General features: G+C 40.0%; 1 protein-coding gene across 1 annotated transcript in view; it reads left to right on the forward strand.

The window, feature by feature from the left end:
• ITCH (itchy E3 ubiquitin protein ligase) overlaps positions 1-22,240 on the forward strand; it is an 86,833-nt gene that overhangs the window by 56,180 nt on the left and 8,413 nt on the right. The window contains exons 7-23 of the mRNA XM_089680993.1: positions 529-680; positions 4,198-4,360; positions 7,278-7,373; positions 9,116-9,290; positions 9,395-9,458; positions 9,552-9,636; positions 11,687-11,815; positions 12,220-12,292; positions 13,666-13,737; positions 15,124-15,212; positions 15,304-15,463; positions 15,720-15,853; positions 18,268-18,408; positions 18,500-18,620; positions 18,718-18,822; positions 20,500-20,596; positions 21,600-21,672. Of these exons, the coding sequence (XP_089537119.1) occupies positions 529-680; positions 4,198-4,360; positions 7,278-7,373; positions 9,116-9,290; positions 9,395-9,458; positions 9,552-9,636; positions 11,687-11,815; positions 12,220-12,292; positions 13,666-13,737; positions 15,124-15,212; positions 15,304-15,463; positions 15,720-15,853; positions 18,268-18,408; positions 18,500-18,620; positions 18,718-18,822; positions 20,500-20,596; positions 21,600-21,672 (1,929 nt within the window). The remainder of the gene's footprint in view (positions 1-528; positions 681-4,197; positions 4,361-7,277; positions 7,374-9,115; positions 9,291-9,394; positions 9,459-9,551; positions 9,637-11,686; positions 11,816-12,219; positions 12,293-13,665; positions 13,738-15,123; positions 15,213-15,303; positions 15,464-15,719; positions 15,854-18,267; positions 18,409-18,499; positions 18,621-18,717; positions 18,823-20,499; positions 20,597-21,599; positions 21,673-22,240) is intronic.

Below are 22,240 nucleotides of genomic sequence, written 5' to 3' on the forward strand. Positions count from 1 at the left end.
ATCCAAAGATGTCAGCGGCCAGGCGAGAAGCTCAGGGATGCCGCATTGCTGGAGCTGAGATGAGTATTGTTCTGTTTTAGGGACAGTAAATCTATTGAAAAGAGCAACCCAACCTGTTGGAGTAACCGTTAACATTGTAGTTTTTAATGGACAACCACAGAGAATGGTTATTATACTTCAGCACTATTTAAAATATTTTCTTACAGATAATCTTCTCCCAAAAGGTGTATTTCTGTTTCAAGAATTTTAATTCCTTACCCTGTTATATCGCTTGCTGGTATTTTATCTATCAAGGAATTTCCTGTTCTGTCCAATTTCCTTACCTATTACAAACCAATGGAGGGGTACTCCTTCATAGTGTATAATGCACCATATGACACCTTCAGTATGGCTTGTGGGAGGAGGCAGGGACAAACCCCAATGTGGGTGAAATCACCATTAGGCTTTCCAAGAAATCTTAAATACACCTGTAAGTGTTGTGCAACCTAGAAGTTTTCATAATCTCCTTTTAATTTTTTTTCTTGTCAGTATGGATACTGCCGATGGCACAACTCCTAGTGATAACAGGTCACCCAATGGAACCAATCCACAAACTCTGTCCAATGGGGGCTTCAAACCTAGCAGACCCCCAAGACCATCACGACCCCCTCCACCAACCCCTCAGAGGGCATCCATTTCAGGTAGGACAGTCATGGCTGCTCTTATCTTTGTATGCAAGGCACCATTCTTTCGGGGACAACACAATTTTAATATTCTGTTACCAAGTATGCTTATTGCTAGTAATGTTGTTTTCAGAGCGTAAAGCTGGTCATATACTATACATTCTGATTGTACAATCTTCAGCTGCACTTAGAGTAGAATAGGGGTTCCTCGTATACATTTAGTTATAAGCACAGGTGTTTTTTGCTTTATAATTATGTGGTGCAAGGGCCTTCCTAATTGGATACTAAGTGATTGTTTGTCCCTGTATAGTTTTGGCAAATCTTAATGAGATTGTATGGAAATTGTACGATCTGATTTTATCGTGTATGGCCAGCCTAACACAGTGTCTCTCAAAGAGACTTTTATATCACTTTGGCAATGTGCTATGTCTCTGGCCACCCTTGCAAAGTAGCACAAATTAAATAGTCTGGATGGAAGGTTGGGGCACTAGCCACCTTCAGCAGTATTTATGTAACATAGTGAATGCGATGTCAGGGTCCTGGTCACCTCTGCAGTGTGTGTGTGTGTGTGTGTGTGTGATCTATCTATATATCAGCCATATCATTATGACCACTGACAGGTAAAGTGAATAACCTTGATTATCTTTTTACAATGGCATCTAAAAGTTGATGGGACATATTAGGCAGTAAGTGAAAATGTTGTCCCTGAAGTTGATGTGTTGAAAGCAGAAAAAATGGGCAAGCGTAAGTATTTTAACGACTTTGACAAGGGCCAAATTATGATAGCTAGATGACTGGCTGACAACATCTCTAAAATGGCAGCTCTTGTGTGATGACCAGTCTGCAGTGGTCAGGTCCTACCAAAAGTGGTCCAATGAAGGAAGACCGGCATACTGTCAACAGGGTCATGAGTGGCCAAGGCTCATTAATGCACGTGGGGAAGAAAGGCTGGCTCATGTAGTCAGAGCCAGAAGAAGAGCTACTTAACTTAGACTGTTGAAAAAGTTAATAAAGGTTCTTATAGAAAGGTGTTGGGACTGTTTAGCTTCAGACCGGTCAGGGTGCCCAAGCTAACCCATATCAGCAGCCCAAAGATCCTAAAGTGGGCATGTGAGCATTAGAACTGGACCACGGAGCAAAAGAAGAAGGTGGCTTGATCTGATGAATTCATGAATGGTTTGAGGAACACAACAAGTGTGAGGTGTTGATTTGGTCTCCAATTTCTTCAGATCTCAGTCCACTCAAGCACCTGTAGGATGTTCTAAAAATAATAAGTCCGATCCATGAAGGCCCGATCTCACAACTTACAGGACTTAAAGGATCTGCTACTGATGACTTGGTGCCAGATACCACAGCATACCTTCAGAGGTCTAGTGGAGTCCATGCCTTGACGGATTATGGTGGGTCGTCATAATGTTATGGCTGATTGTATAATATAATCTCCAGGCTCCCAACGTGGTGATTGGGAGGTCAGAGCACTGGGGATCATTGCAATGTATACAGTATGTGGTCATAAGTTTGAGGACACCTGACCATCTCACCTACATGAGAAGATTTAACAGCTCATTCTTGAACCATGGGAATTAATAGTGGAGCTATAAGCAGCCACCACTTTTTCAGGAAGGCTTTGAGCACATTTTCATGTGTGTCCGGTGAAATTTATTTTTACCTGCAAAAAGATGTGCGTTTATTTATTTTTATATTTTTTACAAAAATTGAACTTAGCCTTTAACACTGCTCTTTGCTGGAAATACCTAAACGCAATCACTTGAAGGGGGTATACATGTACAGTTGGCCATATAGTGTATATGCAAACTAGTAACTTGGGGGTGAAAGGTTAGCACCCTGCTTGGGCAAAGCATAGCTTTACTTTTAGAATAATATATTCTACTTAACAACTCTGTTTAGAAAAATAGCAACTGATCACACACAAGATGAGTAATGTAAGATGTCTTCAGCTCTGCTCTCCACCCACAGGACAGGTCCCACAGAGGCATTTCGCCCCATAGTGGACTTAATCATTGAGGCACTCTGTTTAGAGATTGGCCTAGATCAGGGGTCTCCAAACTTTGTAAACAAAAGGCCAGTTTACTGTCTTTCAGACTTTAGGAGGGCCGGACTGTGACTAGTGTGAGTAGAAAATGCCCCAACATCAGTGGGAGTAAACAATGTCTCAGGCTTGATGGTCGATGGAATTGAATAAATTCTACAGTACATGTGGTCAGTAGGAGGAGAAAAAGTGCCCCATCGTTTGTTTCAGTGGGAGGAATAGTACCCCATCCTCGGTGTGGGTGAGGGGAATGGTGCCCCATCCTCGGTGTGGGTGAGGGGAATGGTGCCCCGTCCTCGGTGTGGGTGAGGGGAATGGTGCCCCGTCCTCGGTGTGGGTGAGGGGAATGGTGCCCCGTCCTCGGTGTGGGTGAGGGGAATGGTGCCCCGTCCTCGGTGTGGGTGAGGGGAATGGTGCCCCGTCCTCGGTGTGGGTGAGGGGAATGGTGCCCCGTCCTCGGTGTGGGTGAGGGGAATGGTGCCCCGTCCTCGGTGTGGGTGAGGGGAATGGTGCCCCGTCCTCGGTGTGGGTGAGGGGAATGGTGCCCCGTCCTCGGTGTGGGTGAGGGGAATGGTGCCCCGTCCTCGGTGTGGGTGAGGGGAATGGTGCCCCGTCCTCGGTGTGGGTGAGGGGAATGGTGCCCCGTCCTCGGTGTGGGTGAGGGGAATGGTGCCCCGTCCTCGGTGTGGGTGAGGGGAATGGTACCCCGTCCTCGGTGTGGGTGAGGGGAATGGTACCCCGTCCTCGGTGTGGGTGAGAGGAATAGTGCCCCATTGGACGGACAAAGGCAAGCAAAGGGCCACATTCAGCCCTTGGGCCACAGTTTGGAGACCATAGGCCTAGATCATAAATGGTTCTGTCAGTATTTACAACTGCACCATGCCCTGCATACTGAGGGATTGACTCCTTCCCGCCTCCTTTCTCGCACACCTTTGCTTGATACGCTTGTTCAGGCTGAATCTACCAAGGGGCTTATCTCAACAGCCTACACACAGTTGCTATCAAATTTTCTTCATAAATTTACTCCTCTTTGTCGTCATAGATGGTAGGAGAATCCAGGTTCTCTGTCTGAGGAGCTTTGGGATGATGTACTACAGAATGATGAGCTGGTTTTGCTCACTCCCACACATAGTGACACAGCTTTTAATTCTGCATTGTTTACCCTACACCAGACTTTTTCTCTGTAGACACCCACATGGTCATGTCATACACTTATTGCGGAGATGCCCAAAACTCAAATGTAATTGGAACAGGATTATTACAACATTAAATTACTTATGATACTACCCTAACCCCTGGTCTTATTACCTGCATCCTAGCTCATCAAATCCACTGTATTGGACACCAATTTCACTTAGCAGTCATAAGACCACTGTTTATTGCACAAAAATTGCTTGCTTTAAAATGCATGTCTGCTAACCCTTCAACCTTAGATGAGTGGAAATCTGAACTGAACTTACCCTGAAAGTGTTTTTGTTCTTTTAGCATCTCCCAATGGCATACTCCTAAACAACTCAGATGCTTCAGTGAACGTAGCAGGCAGCAGTGTGGCCCCTGAAACAGACCCATCATCCACTGCAGCACCCGTGTCCAGACAGATAACCCCAGTCAACATTGCAGCTGTCAACCAAGGGGTGCTACCTCCTGGGTATGAGGGTGGAGGGGAAAATTGATGCATTATTGTAGGCTGTATAAGCTATTAGATGTTTTTCTACTTTATCTGTACTTCTCTGTTTCAAAAAAAATATTATAGCCTAACTTCAGTAACAATCTATCCTTTTTTTTGTTTTTGTTTTTTTGTTTGTTTTTTTTCTATAAACTGAAAAGAGTTAAAGCTTCTGTCACGGTTCATTAGCTCAAAGATAACAATCCACAACAGTCTCCCAAACACTAGACATTGTTTGATTTATTTACTAAAGCTGGAGAGTGCCAAATCAGGTGCACTTCTGCATAGAAAACCAATCGGCTTCCAGGTTTGATTGCCAAAGCTTATCTGAACAAACTGATGTTAGAAGCTGGTTTTGCACTTTCCAGCTTTAGTAAATAAACCCCTGTGCATATATATATATTTGTCTGATTTACCGATTAAGTTTTTACCCCTCTACCTGTTCTCATGACACTTGGGTTGTTCCCACTTCCTGTCTTGATGAGTCTAGTAAATTGGGGGAAAAAGTGTCAGCAGGACAGGCAGATGCAGCAATGATTGCTGGAGGGATTCTAACAACAAAGTAGGTAACTCTGTCTTCCCATTGAAGAGATTTTCCGAGGGTATCTGTTAAAAAAAAAAAAAAAAAAAAAAAGTATATATTTTATTTATATATTTTGGCAGAATCTGCTCTTGAACCTTTGAAAAATCTGCAATCAAAACTCTTTCATTTGGCATTGAAAAATATTGATAATCTTGCACAGTAACATTCATCTGGCAATATTTTTTAGCTTTTGTCTTACGAAATGTGATATTAGCTTAGTTAATTTGTTCATTTGTTTGAGCTCTTCAGCAAAAGACACAGTATTGTACAGGAGTTGAGAGAACACTACATGGACCATGGTGAATTAGATGGTGGTAGTTGCAAATTTTTATGTCACATGATATTAGGGCAACAGTTTACCAAACCCAAATTCACCAATGGTAATATTAGTGCACACAAGCATAATATATTGGCCATTTTTTGGGGTTAAATCTTTAGAGATTAGGTTATGCAGAGTAAATAGATACCACACAGGTCAAACCTTAAAATTGAGCATGGCTGTATAACCGCAATAATGTACAGTACCTAAGATTGTACATAGGCAATGCTTCAAAGGCTTGGAGTTTGCATGTTCTCCCTGTGCCTGCGTGGGTTTCCTCCGGGTCTGCGGTTTCCTACCACATTCCAAAGACATGCTGGTAGGTTAATTGGTCCCTGTCTAAATTGGCCCTAGTATGTGTATGTATGAATGTGAGTTAAGGACCTTAGAATGTACCCCCCTTGAGGGTTAGGGACTGATGTGAATGTAATATATATATATATATATATATATATATATATATATATATATATATATATATATATATATATATATATATATATATATATATGTTAGTGCTGTGTAAATTGACGGTGCTATATGGGTACCTGAAATAAATCACAAAGGGTACTGGCAAGCATCTATGTGATAGCATAGTGGACATGATAGGTCCCCATTAAAGTGTTACTAAACCCAGGACCCTGCGTTCACTATATCTGGTCTTCCACAGTACACAGACCATGGAAGTGCAATTATTTTATTAAATTTAAACTGCTAAATACCTTTTCCCATCAACAGTATATAGCAGTCTTGTGACTTCTATCAGTGTCCGGCTGAGCACTAATTATTCTTGTAGAAGGAGTTTTCATTCTCTTCTGACTGTCCTGTGAGGCTGCTTGACCCCTGACCCTCTGTCCGGACAGCATTGATTGGTCCTGTGCCGATCACATACGCCCTTCCAAAATAAATATATAACACTCTAGCAATACAAATCACACAAAGCATGTGCAGATGGACTGGAAACAGTAAAAGAAGGGGAGTATCAGAGAAGACCTGATCAAACAGCCTTTTTACACAATGCAGTAGATTAACTCCCCTTAGGTTACACAGTGAGTATAACCAGCATGCTTTACTGCATATACAGTCTGATTTTACTGTTGTATGTTTAGTAACACTTTAAAGAGGAATTGGGGTTCATCTCTGCATCCCATTGAAGCTGTCAAGTTTCCACAAGAAAGTCAGTTGAGGAATTGCACGCATGCTCCTGGGTGCTGTAGTAGCCAGGAGTGTGTTTAAATGCTGTAGCCTTACTTCAATGGTAGCGGAAGGCTTTGTCTCTAAAATTAAAGTGCCAAGTCCCTTCAATAAAAGAGGTAGTATTTTTGCCTCTCTACTGGCCTGTGACTCCCAGCTTCCCTTCGTTCCAGCACTACTGCTTCTGCCAGTCATTTTGGCATCTTACACTTTTGGAAGTGTTGAGGGGCACACAGGCGTCTAACTTATGGATGTGTCAAATGTCCGTGAGACAGTAGCTCTAAAATGAAGAGAAGACACGGAATACATGAGTGTTACATTTCTCGTTCTGTTGCAAGGACCTCGCATTTTGTTTTGTTTAGAGACTTGAAAGGGCCTCTTAATATTTTCAGTTTAGGTTGAAGGACCTCTCAAAAAAGTCAGATGGAACCAGAGGTGAACTGACTATTTGGGAACTCGGGTACTGCCCGAGGGCCCGGGGTCAGTAGGGGGTCCCCATGAAATGCCCCTGGTACCTTTTTATAGGCTTTTTTGGGTGTGGTTTGAGTGTGGGCAAGGATATAGGGGCCCCATGATCCCCTATTGCCCAGGGGCCCCATGAGTTGTCAGTCCACCCCTGGATGCAACAAAGACTTAAAGTGGCCAAACCTTCTGGATTTCTTTATATTTTATTCATGGCTCTCTGTAAATTTTAGCAGTTTTATACACACCCTGATGAACATGGTAGTTTTTTTTTTTCTTAGAATGTGGCTTAGTGGGCTCTATAGTTTGTGTTGACTGTTTTTTATTGGTTTATTTCATAGTTGGGAGCAGCGTGTAGATCAACACGGGCGTGTTTATTTTGTGGACCATGTTGCAAAAAGAACCACATGGGATCGACCAGAGCCTCTTCCACCTGGGTAAATGTCTGCATATATCAAGTATTATTTCTATAGGAACAAATAACTGCCATTTTAAAGTTGTTCTTTTTTTGTTCATTTAGTAGTCATGCAACCCCATGGTCTGTCTGCTTATTATACTTGTTAATTTAAAAAAAATCCATTTAATATTACCGTGGTGATATAATTTGATCCAGCTATAGCAGTGACTTAGGGCATGTTGATAAAACACAGAATTTTTTGAATTTTAAACTTAACCTGTGGGTTACTAGAAGTTTCTAAGTTGCTGCAGACCATGATGGAAAGCACATTCAGATGCAAGCACCTCTATCAGGCTTCTTTCCAGTATGCCTCAGAACCTAAAATGCCACAGTGTTCTATAAAGGGACTCTGTGCAGGCACCTAGAGGTGTACATACATGAAGCAGCCTCCAAGACCTTCCTGATATTGTAGGAGCTTGCCCCTAAGCCCTACACACACATATTCTGATTGGCCAATCTCTGTGGTGTGCAGCCCCAATAACTACTAAGACTGTGCATGAAATAGAAAGGGGCGGTCAAACTCCTTCACTATCAGGAAGTGTCACAACTTGGCCTGGTTTAAGATTCAGCCATAACAGGAAGGATGGAAGGCTGCTGCAGGTATAGCCCCAGTGGACGAACTAGAAAAACCAAAGAATGTACCTTGGTTTATGAATGCCTCGGACAACTTAATTTTTCAGTTTACAAATGAAAATGCATTGAATAGAATGCCTTGATTTACAAATTTTTTACGCAATACAAAGAGTATGACGGTGCTGATTTTTAAATGCAATTGCCGGGGTTTTTTTTTTTTTTCTTCACTATAGCTCACAAGATTAGCTGTCACTTTCCCCAGAGTTGCAGGAAACTTTGTTTCTTTTAAGAAACTAAAAGGAATCATTGTTTCTTTTAACTTTGGAAAATAAACTAAAAGAAAACTTTCTTTGAGCGGGAAGGGGGGGGGGGTGACAGCTGAATTTCTGAGCTACAATGAAGGAAATAAAAAGCAGTAATTACATTTACAAACCAGCACCATAATAAAAAACACAGCGTGGGGTTCCCCTCCCATCCATACAAAGCCCTTCGGGTTTGGTATGGATTTTGAGGGGCACGGTCATGCCATAGTTAAAAAAAAAAAAAAAATATGGCGATGGTGTTTCTCTCAAAATCCATACCAAACCTTTATTCGAGCATGCAGCCCAGGGGACATTCTTTTAGGGCATATGATCTGGTGTGGTTCAAGGGGGGTCCGGGGTGGTGCTTGCTCGTCGTTTACCCCCCATTACCTGACATGCTGGGCTGCATGCTTGGATAAGGATCTGGTATGGATTTTGGGGGGACCCCCATGCCATTTTTGAGGGAGTTCCCCTCAAAATCCATACCAGACCCGAAGGGTCAATTCTTTTACATTCAGCTGTCAGTGGGGAACCCCGCTGACAGCTGAAACATTAACACATGGTTGTCACTACTAAAAATACTGCATGACTTAATGAAATAACTCGTGGTATTTTAGTAGCGTTTACTTTTTTTCTGTCCTCCGGAACGGATTAATTGGTTTTCAATGCATTCCTATGGGAAGCGGTGTTTCGGTTTACAAATTTTTTGATATACAAAAAGTCCTGCAGAACGAATTACATTCATAAATCGAGGTATTTTTGTAGTTGTAATATAGCAAATTAAGAAAATATAACATTTTATGTATGATGTTGTTGGCTTACATGTGCAACAAACTTTTATATCTAGGTGGGAGCGCCGTGTAGACCAAATGGGTCGGATCTACTATGTTGACCACATCACACGGACTACCACGTGGCAGAGACCTACTATCGAATCTGTTCGCAACTACGAACAGTGGCAGCTTCAACGAAACCAACTGCAGGGAGCAATGCAGCAGTTTAATCAACGTTTCATTTATGGGGTGAGCACTATAGCTGAATTAACCGTAGAAGGGACATTGTTGCTTTGATATCATATTGTAATCGTCTCTTCACTACTTACAAGAGAGCTCTATTTTTGTTTTAGAACCAGGATTACCAAGGACAGAACAAGGAGTATGACCCACTGGGGCCATTACCTGTTGGATGGGGTAAATGTCCCTTTTAGTTCTGTATATAAAGGATCTCATTTATAAACATATATGGCTTTTTACCTTCTTGTGTCTTGTCTTTCATCGTTCTAGAAAAGAGAACTGATGCCAATGGCAGGGTATATTTTGTCAATCACACAACGCGGACGACTCAGTGGGAGGACCCAAGGAATCAGGGGTAAGTCCATGACACCCAAAGAGAAGATGCTTTTTTAACCACTTCCTGTCCGGACACTTTTACCCCCTTTCTGACCAGGGCAATTTTTAGCTTTCAGCGCTATTACACTTTGAATGACAATTGCGCGGTCATGCAATACTGTACCCATATGAATTTTGTACAGTTTTTTTGAGACAGATAAAGCTTTATTTTGGTGGTATTTATTCACCGCTGGGATTTTTATTTTTTTTACTATGTAAATGAAAAAGTCCAAAAATTTTGAAAAGTGTTTTTTTAAATAAAATTTTGCAAATAAATAATATTTCATCATAAATCTTGGCCAAAATTTATTCCGTTATTTTTTTAGTAAAAAAAAAAATCCAAATTAGTTTATAACCAAAAATTATAATTTTTAAACTTTTTTTTTTACATTTTTATTTTATTTTTTTATATTTTTTATTTATTTTTTTTTTTTTTTACATACTGTCACCCTAGCAGTACAGTGTCACCATGGTGACACTGTACTACTTGTCGGGGGTGATGAAGATTTTTTTTTTACACTGATTGCTGTTACACCCATATAGGATGTAAAAGCAATCATTTCTCTTTCTCTCTGTCTGCATTCTTGCAGTCATTGAGAACTACTGAGTCAGCTGTGAGTGGTCACAGCTTGTCACATGGTACAAGGCTGTTGTGAATAGTCTTGTACCATGTGACCTCTGTGATCATTCACAGATTTCACACGTAGTAAGCAATGATGTCACAAGTGACATCTTGCTTACTACTTTGCATGTGATCACTGATTCGCCAATCAGTGATCGCATGATCGGGACCTCGTACAGAGGTCCCGTCCAACGATCGGTGTTTCACTGTGTCCGGAGGACACAGCGGGCACCGGATCGCGGTGGTGCGCTCTCCCAGGGAGCGCGCACAGCTAGAAAAGGCGGGTGCCGTTTATGAACGGCAACCTGCCCCTGGACTGCCACCGTCCTGCCGTTTATAAACAGCAGGCGGACGGCAAGAGGTTAATCTAAACAGGAAATGCAGCCAAAGACAAATGGAGGCAGCAGCTTTGAGGAAAATTAAAGTACACACATCAGGAGAGATTTTTATAGGCAGCCATTGCTAAACCTTTTCTATTCATATTAGTTGCCTGGCTGTCATGCTTTTGCTCTGGCTTCAAATCTATTAGTATTTAGTCACATTCATCTGGACTTGTTCTGTAGCTTTGAAGGTGTTTTGCAGCTTATCCAAGCAGTATCATCAATTCTGAAGAAGCTGCTTGTAAAGCTTTATGAATTGAGTTGTTGCTTTTAAGTGTTTCTTAAACCAAAACTTTTTTTGATGGTGTAAAGAATGGCTAGAACTCCTTTTTGTTTTGTTTTTTTATACTGCCTGTGTCTCCGCTGGGGTAATTCATCATCTCTATTTGTCCTAGTGACCTTTTATTGCTGGGTTTAAAGGTGAGAGAAGAGTTGTCATTAAAACAAGAATAGAATGTCCTGCAGTTGAGGTGAGGCACCTGTTCGGGTGACAACTGACTAGAAGGCACTTAGAAAAAGGTTCCTACTCCTCATATTCTGGCACAGGTAGATAAAGGAAATGGGACATACAGAAGAGGTTTTAACCATTACCTCTTTTGAAAAAAAAAAACCTTTAAAAGTTAAAATGTTTTTGTTTTTTTGTTTTTTGGGGGACTTTACACCAATACCATCTTCCATACCAGATAATTTTTCCAATTTTATCCCAGCAGGTTATTGTTAGGAATAAATTGTAAATACGTAGAAAATAAATTACAGGAAATTGCATTTGTTTCAAATGCAGGATGTAGGTAATTTGCAATTTTTTTGTAAGGTTGTGGAATTATGAAGGTCAAAGTGAACATATACACACTGCAACACACGCAGCTCTGCCTGATCCTCTGTATGGACACGAAGTTCTGTGACATCAACTTCCCTTCCGATGTAAAAACAAAATGGCACTGGCACACAAGGGTATTAAAAAAAGGGGGAAAAAATATATTGTTTTTTAAAATTGATATAAAATGAGCATACTGATTTCTGTCTTTCAGGCAGCTGAATGAAAAACCATTACCAGAGGGCTGGGAGATGAGATTTACAGTGGATGGTGTCCCCTATTTTGTAGATCACAATCGAAGAACCACCACATACATTGATCCCAGGACTGGAAAGTCTGCACTGTGAGTATAAGATGGAGAATTCATACCAGGGCTAGGTAAAGTGCCTCTGAACCCAAGAACAAAAATATAAAATAATGCAATATGCCAGTGCTTAGATGTGGTAGTTGCATTTGGTTTTTTTTTTTTTCTCTCTCAGTCTAGGACGGACAAATACTGCTTTTGCATAGATACAGTACGTAAGCATTGTCACCCTAGTACTGGATGTGTGATGCACTTTAATAATGAATTCGTGTTCTTTGAATGCTACAACCTACATTACTCACAGAAGTATGTTTAAGTATTCACATGCACATTCCAATCTACCTCCTCAGTTATCCCCTACTGTTATTTTTTTAAATTGTAAAAGTCATTTGAATGTTGGGGTTTACTATATCCATTCTAACCTTCTCTTTTTATCTATGCAGGGATAACGGGCCGCAGATCGCATATGTGCGAGATTTTAAGGCAAAGGTTCAATACTTCCGGTTTTGGTGTCAGGTAAGTACACCCACCCATCAATGAATCCATGGCTTCAATGATATGTTCAAACACATACTTTATCAAAATTATGTGGATAACCTCTGCCATTATAGGTCATTTTATGCAGTGGAAGTGCAGTGCTTTATTAGTTTTTTTTCAACTTTAACATTAGAGGGTTCTATGTATTTCCAATGCAAAGCAATTCCATTTTGACATAGAAAAAAGGAGGTGTAAAAATACTTTAAAGCCTAACTCGTTGGTGACCCAGCAACTTTAAAATGCTGGTCCTGGTGTGGAGCCTGCAGTGTTTTGCAAAGTTCTCTCTACTTTAGTACAGTGGAGAGAAATTATATGATTGGAGAAGATGCTGATCACATGACTTGAACATTTTAATTGCTCAATGCACATTTGCAAATCTCACCACTGTGCTTTAGGCCTTAAGTACACTAAGCATTAGGCTTCAGTGTTTGAAACTTCGGTATTTTGATCTGCTGTAGCCTGTTGCATTATGAGAGGTTGAAAGCTGCTGTGGCTGGACTGGTGCACAAAGCTGGTACTATAGTATAACTAAAGGCAAAATTTTCTTTTTTTTTTTTTTTTTTTTTTTTTGAATGCTTGTCTGTTTTTATTGCTGTCTCTGCCTCCTTTAGGGAGATTCGCCCTATTTATCCTGGTTACTATTATCATGGAAAGTAAAAGAAAATCCCACATTTTGGGTTGTCCCCAGAAAAGTAATAGAAGGGAAATCTTCTAATGGGGACACTAGTGCTGGTGACCTGGGGGTCCCTAAGGAATTCCCTTAATTTGCAGGAATTTGCTCTTCCTGTATTTCTATGGGAAAGAGAGTGAATGGAAATATCTGCAATGGGATACAGGTGGATAAAAAAAAAAATCTTACTGGAGTTATAACCCTCCCTTAATCTATCCAAAATGAAAAAAAAAATGTTTTGCCTGTAGTTCTACTTAACATTTAGTGCATAATGCACACAGGGAGGAATGCTCAGGTCAGGATGCAGACTGCTTATAGAGCCCATAAAGTTTAAAGGGGCTGCAGCATGGCTGGATGGTGTATCCGTGTCTGCCTGCACTTAAATGTTGGCTCAGGAGTCTCATGCATCAGAGCTAAACACCCAATGTGCATGAAAGCTTATAGATGTGCATTTTTGTTTTGTTTTTTGTGTATGTTTTTTAAATCAGTGGTTTGATTGTGACCATATCATTGCTTTATGAGTGTACCCCTTAGTGTTAGATACCTTTTAAACCTCAGACTCATTGTGATATTCCAAGTTCAAATGCAATTATATACTATATAAGTCACAATATAGCAAATCTTGATTCACTGAATGTTCTGTTACAGAAATCTCATTTTAATGTATCCATTATTTTTTTAGCAACTGTACATGCCGCAGCATGTCAAGATCACGGTCAATAGGAAAACTTTGTTTGAGGATTCTTTTCAGCAGGTATGTGATCACTTGTTTCACTTTTGTTTTTTTTTTCTCATTACTTTAAAAATGTTAGCACTTTTTTGAGGGGTAATATCACCAATGTATTGAAGCAGTCTTAAAGAACAACTTCACCTATAGTGAAATTCTTTTACTACAGCTCTGCAGGCAGCCTGGCACTTGCCTTCAACCATGATCTTACCTCTGACATGGACCCAATCCCACTTTAATCTTCCCTATTGATTTAAAAGGGTGAACCATACTCTGAGTGGCCACTGGAGTCTGCCATGAGTTTGGGTACTCAGGCATTTATTGCAGAAGAGACATAGGAGGGGATTCAATAAAGCTTCTGCGCCACTTTTCTGACATGAATCCCTTTTGTTAATGTATTGTGCCAAATTTATGAAGCATTTGAGACACGTTTGGTTCTAACAGCCACTCATGCAGTAAATTTAGTTAACTTCAAAATGTGTCACTTTTACATTGTAAGTGTACAATCCAAACACATACGTTCCTGTGTTAAAAGTGGCTGTGTGTATAAGTGGGAGCTGCAGCGACCGTCGGCTGGAACCGAACAGAATCAGCAAGTGAGAATGTTTCCAGCACACCGAGGATCACAAATATGGGTCTAAAAGTTTTAATGAACAATCACATAGTTACAGCAAGGCAATGTTTCAGAGTTTCGCAGGACCCCTTCATCAGGCATTTGTCGCATTGAATGTGCTAAACGCCAAAAGCCCAACTCTCTTTTGGCGTACAAAGAGAAAAACTGTCTCAGACACAGTTCAAGTACAAATTCAAATACAAGTTCCAGACAGGTACATGAATTTGGCGCATTCCTCACCACTTTTAGAATGCATGAGAGAGACTGCTTTAAAATCTGCCTGCACCAGTCTTTATGGTTTCTAGGGATTTTAGGCCTCCTTTGTGATACTAAGGCTTTTTTTTTTGGAGGGGAAGAGTTAACATTTCTGCCAGGTTTTTATCTCTAACTGTGGTTCCATTAAATAGTTTCCCTCACTTCTTATTCCTGTGGTACTGGTACAAGGTCAGGAAGGCACAGACAAAAAATTAACCTGTTCCCAGTCTAAAAATGTGTTTTTTGCCTGTGCAATTTCCTATAATTTCCTGTCCAGACAGGAAGTTGGGAGTTAACTCCCTCCATAGGACAGATATGTCAATAAAAACCTGAAAGATGTTCTCCAACCTTTTTCCAGTTCTACTGAAAACAAAATAAAGGCTGTGGCTAGAGTGGGGTTTTAACTTCTCTTAGTAGAAAATGTTTTTTTACATAGTAGATAAGCACATGAGTAGTATAAACAGATGTCAGGGTTATTCCACTTAGTCATGAATTTCTTCTTGCCAAGCTGACATATTGGATACATATATTTTTTTTTCATCTAGATAATGAGTTTTAACCCACAAGATCTTAGGAGGAGGCTGTGGATTATTATCCCTGGAGAGGAGGGGTTGGATTATGGAGGAGTGGCAAGGTAATATCTTTGTGTTTGCACATGCATGTAATATAGGTAGATATTTGTGACCATGTTTCGAAAACACCCAGCCTATCCATTTCTTCCACAGGGAGTGGTTCTTCCTTCTCTCCCATGAAGTTCTGAACCCCATGTACTGTTTGTTTGAGTATGCTGGGAAAGACAACTATTGTCTGCAGATAAACCCTGCCTCCTACATCAATCCCGATCACTTGCGCTACTTCAGGTTTATTGGAAGGTTTATTGCCATGGTAAGTCTACTGGTATTCAGCTTTATCCTCTTATCCACCTGCAAGGTGTATCTATCCTGTAGATTTTGGAAGTCCAACAAATGGACTTCATAAACAACAATTTTTCCTTTTTGTAAAAAACAAAAACAAAACATACATCAGACATGAAATAGTGAAAAAAAAATGTAGTAGATACCAATTATTTTAAGTTTAAAAGCTGTACTGTATCTTTTTTTACACGTTTTTTTTCTTTTTATATACAATTTCTTTTTCCCAGGCTTTGTTTCATGGCAAATTCATAGACACTGGTTTCTCGTTACCATTCTACAAACGTATACTAAACAAGCCGGTGGGTCTGAAGGATTTGGAATCTGTTGATCCAGAGTTTTACAATTCCCTGATCTGGATAAAGTAAGTTATAAAGTTGTATGTAAGTCCTGTACTTGGACTGCAGTTGATGTACATATGTGGAGGAAACTTTTTTTTCTTTTTTAGGCTTTGTTTTTGATCAGGCATAATTGTGCTCGACAGCTACTCTTGTTTCTGAAAATGAATTAGAGGTACTGGTATGGAAGGATTCATCACCTTCATATTGGAGTTAGAAGAAAGTAATAGACCTGACACTATCTTGTTACCATTGATAATTTGTATATGGGTTGCACATGCGTTATTTTCTTGTACTTCCCTAGAGATGGCGTGTATATATTTATATATAAAATAAACGTATACTACAGGGAAATGCAAAGGAGAAACATGGGGGGGGGGGGGGCGCAAAGAGTCACTCCAAATTCACTGAATAAGTATAATGCCTAGAACTTTGTCTCACAGACTAGCAAAGGGGAACCCAAACCAAAGTTGAGCTGATAATTGATAAAAAGATCTTGGTAGCCTACATTTGCAACAATGTGTAGGAACCCTACACTGCTTTTTAAATGCCTTTTGAAGTGTTTGTCGTTTTATATCAAGAGTCCCGACAATAGGAAGTTTAGAGCAATGATAAAGTATAATGGGAAGTATAAATACTATACATATACTGTGACAAATGGGTAAACTCATTTGCACTGGGCACCTGATTATATATATATATATATATATATATATATATATATATATATATATATATATATATATATATATAGTACATTCACATCAGTCCCTAACCCTCAAGGGGTGTACAATCTAAGGTCTCTAACTCACATTCATACATACACATACTAGGGCCAATTTGGACAGGAACCAATTAACCTACCAGCATGTCTTTGGAATGTGGGAGGAAACCGGAGTACCCGGAGGATACCCATGCAGGCACAGGGAGAACATGCAAACTCCAGGCAGGTGACGCCATGGTTGGGATAGTAATAGAGTTCACAATTAACTCTAAATTGATGATGTATAAGGACTTTGAAGCATTGCCTATGTACAATCTTAGGTACTGTACATTATTGCGGTTATACAGCCATGCTCAATTTTAAGGTTTGACCTGTGTGGTATCTATTTACTCTGCATAACCTAATCTCTAAAGATTTAACCATATATATATATATATATATATATATATATATATATATATATATATATATATATATATAAATAAAATATACTCTTTTTTTTTTTTTTTTTTTTTTTTTTATGCACGTACCAAAGTGCTTGCATTTACAGGTTCAGGGATCGGTTTGCATCATTTCTTTGTGTCTGTGCTACCTTTGCCAAGTCAACCTGGGTGCATGAGCAACAGAAGCCGATTGAAGCAGTTCCAGGTTCAAAGCAAAACCTCTCAGAAGCACCTGAACGTATATTGCATTTAACACACTTCTGACTTTGAAGCCTATAAAATAAGCCTGGACTCATAAAGCGGCCTGTTCAGCCATTCAATGAATTCCTGCCTACAATACCTATATTAAAGCCCAGTTGAACATTTGGTTCAGATCTGCTAAATACATTCCAGGTGCATCCAGACAAATATGTTCAAAATCTTCAGTTTTTTTGTTTTGTTTTCAAAGTGGCCACAGCCTTTTGTAGAAAAACTTGTCCCATGTCAGCAGCAGTATGGGGCCTTGCACTCTGCACAGGTACAAGATGCCCCCTGCTAAGGTCAAAGCTCAAGCTCTCCATTAAGGAGGGAGTAATGAGTTTTGCTGATTGCAGAGCTGTAGGACTAACACGGCACAGGGGGTATGTTGGACTTCTGCAGATATACCACTGCTTCCACACAGAGAGCAAGGGTCCTCGGCAGCACACTGACAGGGACAGGCTTTTCTGCTCAAGCTATAGCTGATTTAGATAAAAAATGTAAGACATTGATCATCTTTTGTTTTGATGAACCGTGAAATATATTTAGCTGATGGAACTTTGTTTAAATTTGGCCTTAACAGTTTAACACGATGCTTCATATAAGGAAAGCTGAGTGATGGCTTTCATACTGAGAGCTGAAAGCCAACATTCTGCGTTGCTAGTAGCTCTAAAATGCGACTGTCCCCAACAGCTCAGATCCTACTATAGAGATCCCAATATGAGTGGTCACCAGTCAGTGCAGGCAGGAGGCTTCATTGAAAAAAACTAAAAATACCTTTTAGCTTTGCAAATTAGTAATCACTTTATTGTTAAGTTAACTCTCACATACTACAGACACTGTTAAATTGTCTGGGGCATCTAGGCATCAGTGAGCTCTGGCTGACAAAGGGTTTAAAATATATATATATATATATATATATATATATATATATATTTAAAATATTTACTATCCCTTGTTTATACTGAATTCTACCATAGATCGTGTTGGTGAAAATATTTTCTTGGTTAATGATCCTGGTGGTATTTTTCCCCAGAGAGAACAACATAGAAGAATGTGGTCTGGAGATGTACTTCTCAGTGGATAAGGAGATTCTCGGGGAAGTAAAAAGTCATGATCTCAAGCAAAATGGAAGCAACATCCAGGTGACAGAAGAGAACAAAGAGGAATATATCAGGTAGATGTTGCCATGTATAATAAAAAAAAGTTCAGTATAGTGTGTTCATGAACACATCATGTATAACTCGTATTGTATTTGCTTTCTGCAGGCTGGTGGCAGAGTGGAGACTGTCTCGAGGAGTAGAAGAACAAACTCAGGCTTTTTTCGAGGGCTTCAATGAAATTCTTCCCCAGCAGTACCTGCAATATTTTGATGCCAAAGAATTAGAAGTAAGGCTTGTCAGTTACAGCATAATAGCAGGGTTTGTGTGTCTAGTCACTGTGAATATCTCAATTTATTCTAATTTTTGTATATTTTAATCCACAGGTTCTTCTGTGTGGTATGCAGGAAATAGACCTAAATGACTGGCAAAGGAACACCATATACCGGCACTATACAAGGAACAGCAAACAGATTGTTTGGTTCTGGCAGGTAGGAAAGCCGTGTTTTTTTTTAAATGGTTAAAGAATAGATATGAGTGAATTGGGTGAATCTGATGCTTGCCTCTCAAATGTAAGTTGCGCTAAGGTTTAGATGAAGCATCATGCACAGCTTCAATTTAAAACCGTACATTATCATTTGTTTGATGTATTGGACATACCTAATGTATGTTACACTAGCAAGTTTTTAGCAGCTACAGAATCAATGTCCTTCGTGTTTTTGTGTTTGGGAAAATGAACTGCAGTCAATGAGAAGTATGTGTTGCAGAAATTCAAAGTGATTTGTAGAACGTTTACTGGGTGATTGATGTGTTGCGGCATTTGGAGCAAGTGACAGAATAACATACATTACAGATTCCTAAGCCAAGATCTTAAGGGCTAGTTCACACTAGATTCAGTCCAGTGCACTTTTTTTTTTCTGCATAAAAAATGCATGCACAGTGTTTTCCATGTATACCAGTGGTCCTAGATCACACCAGTGCAGTCAGTTCCAGCCAGGTGCAGAAAAATAAGTAGGACATGCTGCACTTTTTCTGCACAGAACCATATTGGAACATGGCAAACTGCATCAAAATTGCATCGGAACTGCGTGTGGTGTGAACTGTAAGCAAAAACGTATCCAGAATGAGTTTTTGTACTGTGAACAGACCCTTAAAGTATAAGTGACCCCCCCCCCCCCCCACCTTGGAAAACAAGCCATTCAGTTTAAAATAGAAAAGAAAGGCAAACCATTCACATACCCTCCCTTATCAGCTGCATAAGAAGCTGGAGGAGAAGTGGCAACACAATGATCCTACCAGTGAATGGCTGTGCAGAGGAGGGAGGGAATTTCAGCACAAGCCTGATCATTGGATCAGCTCTCAACACAGCCAGGAAACTGACCACTCTGTGCTTTCATGCCTAGTGTGGTCAGTTTTTGTTATGAAAGCAGGGGGACTGGCAGAAGGACTAGGTATTTCACACACAGAGAACAGGATACTTTTTCATACAAGTACATGGTACAGCAGAAACATTGGAAATATGAAATGTTGGTTTTACATATTCTTTAACCATTTGGTAGGGCGGACAGTGTTGCAATCTAGTTAACAACCGATGATGCCCCATGTGGGGAAAACTGAGTAAAGCACACTACAGACATGATAAATTATGGTACGCATGAACTCCAAAGCCCCCTCATAATTACTTAGGGGGAAGCTCAGTAGCTGATTTAGGCAAGTAAAAAGTACACAAAAAATGTAAGCAGTAATTTGAATATTACGTTGTGCTATGTGAATAGCATGTAACAGATATAAAGTAGGTGTTATCTCAATTAGCCTGCAAAAGAGGAAATACATTTTAAGGAGTTATGTTATGCAATTGCTATTGACCATGGCACATAATCGATTTTTAGAGGCTTAGATAAAAAATGTATTTGACTACTGAAACAACTCTGTATTTTACAACAAATGTCCAGAAAGAAGAAAAAAAAGATTTTGAAGCTATAAATCTCTGATATAAAGTTGCTATTGCGACATGGCCCTAATCTTTCTATCACATGTCAGATTCTGAGACCATTTTATTTATCACTGATCAGATACAGCCTTGAAACATGTATTCATTTAATCAGAAACACACTTACTGAAAAAGAGATATGTGCTATAAATGGTATTTTGGTTCTTTTCTTCAACAGTTTGTGAAAGAGATTGACAATGAGAAACGCATGAGGCTTCTTCAGTTTGTTACTGGAACATGTCGGTTACCAGTTGGAGGCTTTGCAGACCTCATGGGTATGTAACTGAGCAGTAGTGAGGTGAAAAATCTAACTGCCAAACCTGTACAGTATATTCTAAAATACACTGAATACACTTACTAAATGACCTTGACTTTCTTTCTGTGTGCTAGAATCAATAGCACCCTTTTTGCACCCTTACATGCCAAAGCCAGCAATATCTTTAGCCCTGCTGCTCACCATTCCCCTTGGATGGCTCATTGCTCACACTTGTAGTAGCAAGGCCACCCCTGGATTGGCGTGGTGACACTGACACATAAAGCATACGTCATCAGCAGCTTAAAAACTGAAGAGATAATTTTGAGATCTGTCACATTTGGCAATTATTATTAAATAGTAAAGTCCTATGCTGTTTTATCTTTACGTCAATTTGTTTTAAAGTGTTACTAAACCCCCAACAGTAAAATCAGTCTGTATATGCAGAAAGCATGCTTGTTATACTCCACTGTAGAACCTAAGGGTTAATCCTCTGCATTGTGTAAAAAGGCTGTTTGATCCTGACTTCTCTGCCCCTTCTCTCATTCAAATGTCCAAGGTGTTTAGCAGTTTATATTTACTGAAATAATTGCATTTCCATGCAGTGGCATCCCTAGGCAGGTGCCGGGGGCTGACACCGGACCCGCTACACAAAAAGGTAAGTTGTAAAGCAAGCCGACGATCCTTGCAGGATGGATCAGATCTGCGGATTATGCTCTCCGCAGATCCGATCCATTCTGCGGGGATCATCGGAGGGGGTGTCGCCAAGTGTTATCGCATCGGGTGACACCAACCCTAGGGACGCCCGTTTCCGTGTACTGTGGGAGACCAGATAGATTGAATGCAGGGTCCTGAGTTTAGTAACACTTTAATGTGTCTATACTGATCTTTATATGGCTTAACCTACTTTAAAACAACAATTTTTAAACGCACGAAAATGTGATCTGGGATGCATTACAAACAATAAAAATCCTTTGTGGTTAGCATCTGTCTTGATAACTGCTGCTTATGTCTTCCATCTTTAGGGAGCAATGGTCCTCAAAAATTCTGCATTGAGAAGGTTGGGAAAGAAAACTGGCTGCCCAGGAGTCACACATGGTAAATACCAATGGACCGTACTAGTCTAAACTGGTTTTAAAGTGCACCTGTTATTGAAAAACTATGTGGGCTACCTTTGCTGGCTTCCTTGCAAATATGCTAGTTTTTGCTGAGAGAGAATAGGTTTTGTAAATTTGAGCCCTATTCAGGGCCTATTCAGAGAGCAGCAGTCCAGATCTCCAGAGTGCTGCGTACTTAGGGAGTTTTAACAAAGGCTGCAGCGCCATAGCACCATCAAATAATAGAATAATCGCAATAATTAAAAAAAAAAAAAGCAAGGTTCAATTAGAATTAAAAAAAAAAAAAAAGTACTCTCCCCTACCCTTTCTCCTTTCCTTACCCTCCTTGTCCCCTATACCCTCTTTCTACTCTACTCTTCACTCTTTTGCTCTCCATTTTCGTCTTTTCATCTTTTTTGGAAGAGTCACTTTGAGACATGAAACTATTGGGTGTTTATTTTGCTCACTATGCTTCTCAGAGACACCTTAGTTTACTTCAATGAACACTGGAACCCTACTTGCTTAATGGTTTGCTGACCCTTTGGTCACACATATGAGGACATGCATAT

This window comes from Staurois parvus, unplaced genomic scaffold, assembly GCF_062004578.1.
Source record: "Staurois parvus isolate SC_StPar_1 unplaced genomic scaffold, SC_StPar_1.0 ptg000255l, whole genome shotgun sequence".
In the NCBI taxonomy this organism is placed as follows: domain Eukaryota; kingdom Metazoa; phylum Chordata; class Amphibia; order Anura; family Ranidae; genus Staurois; species Staurois parvus.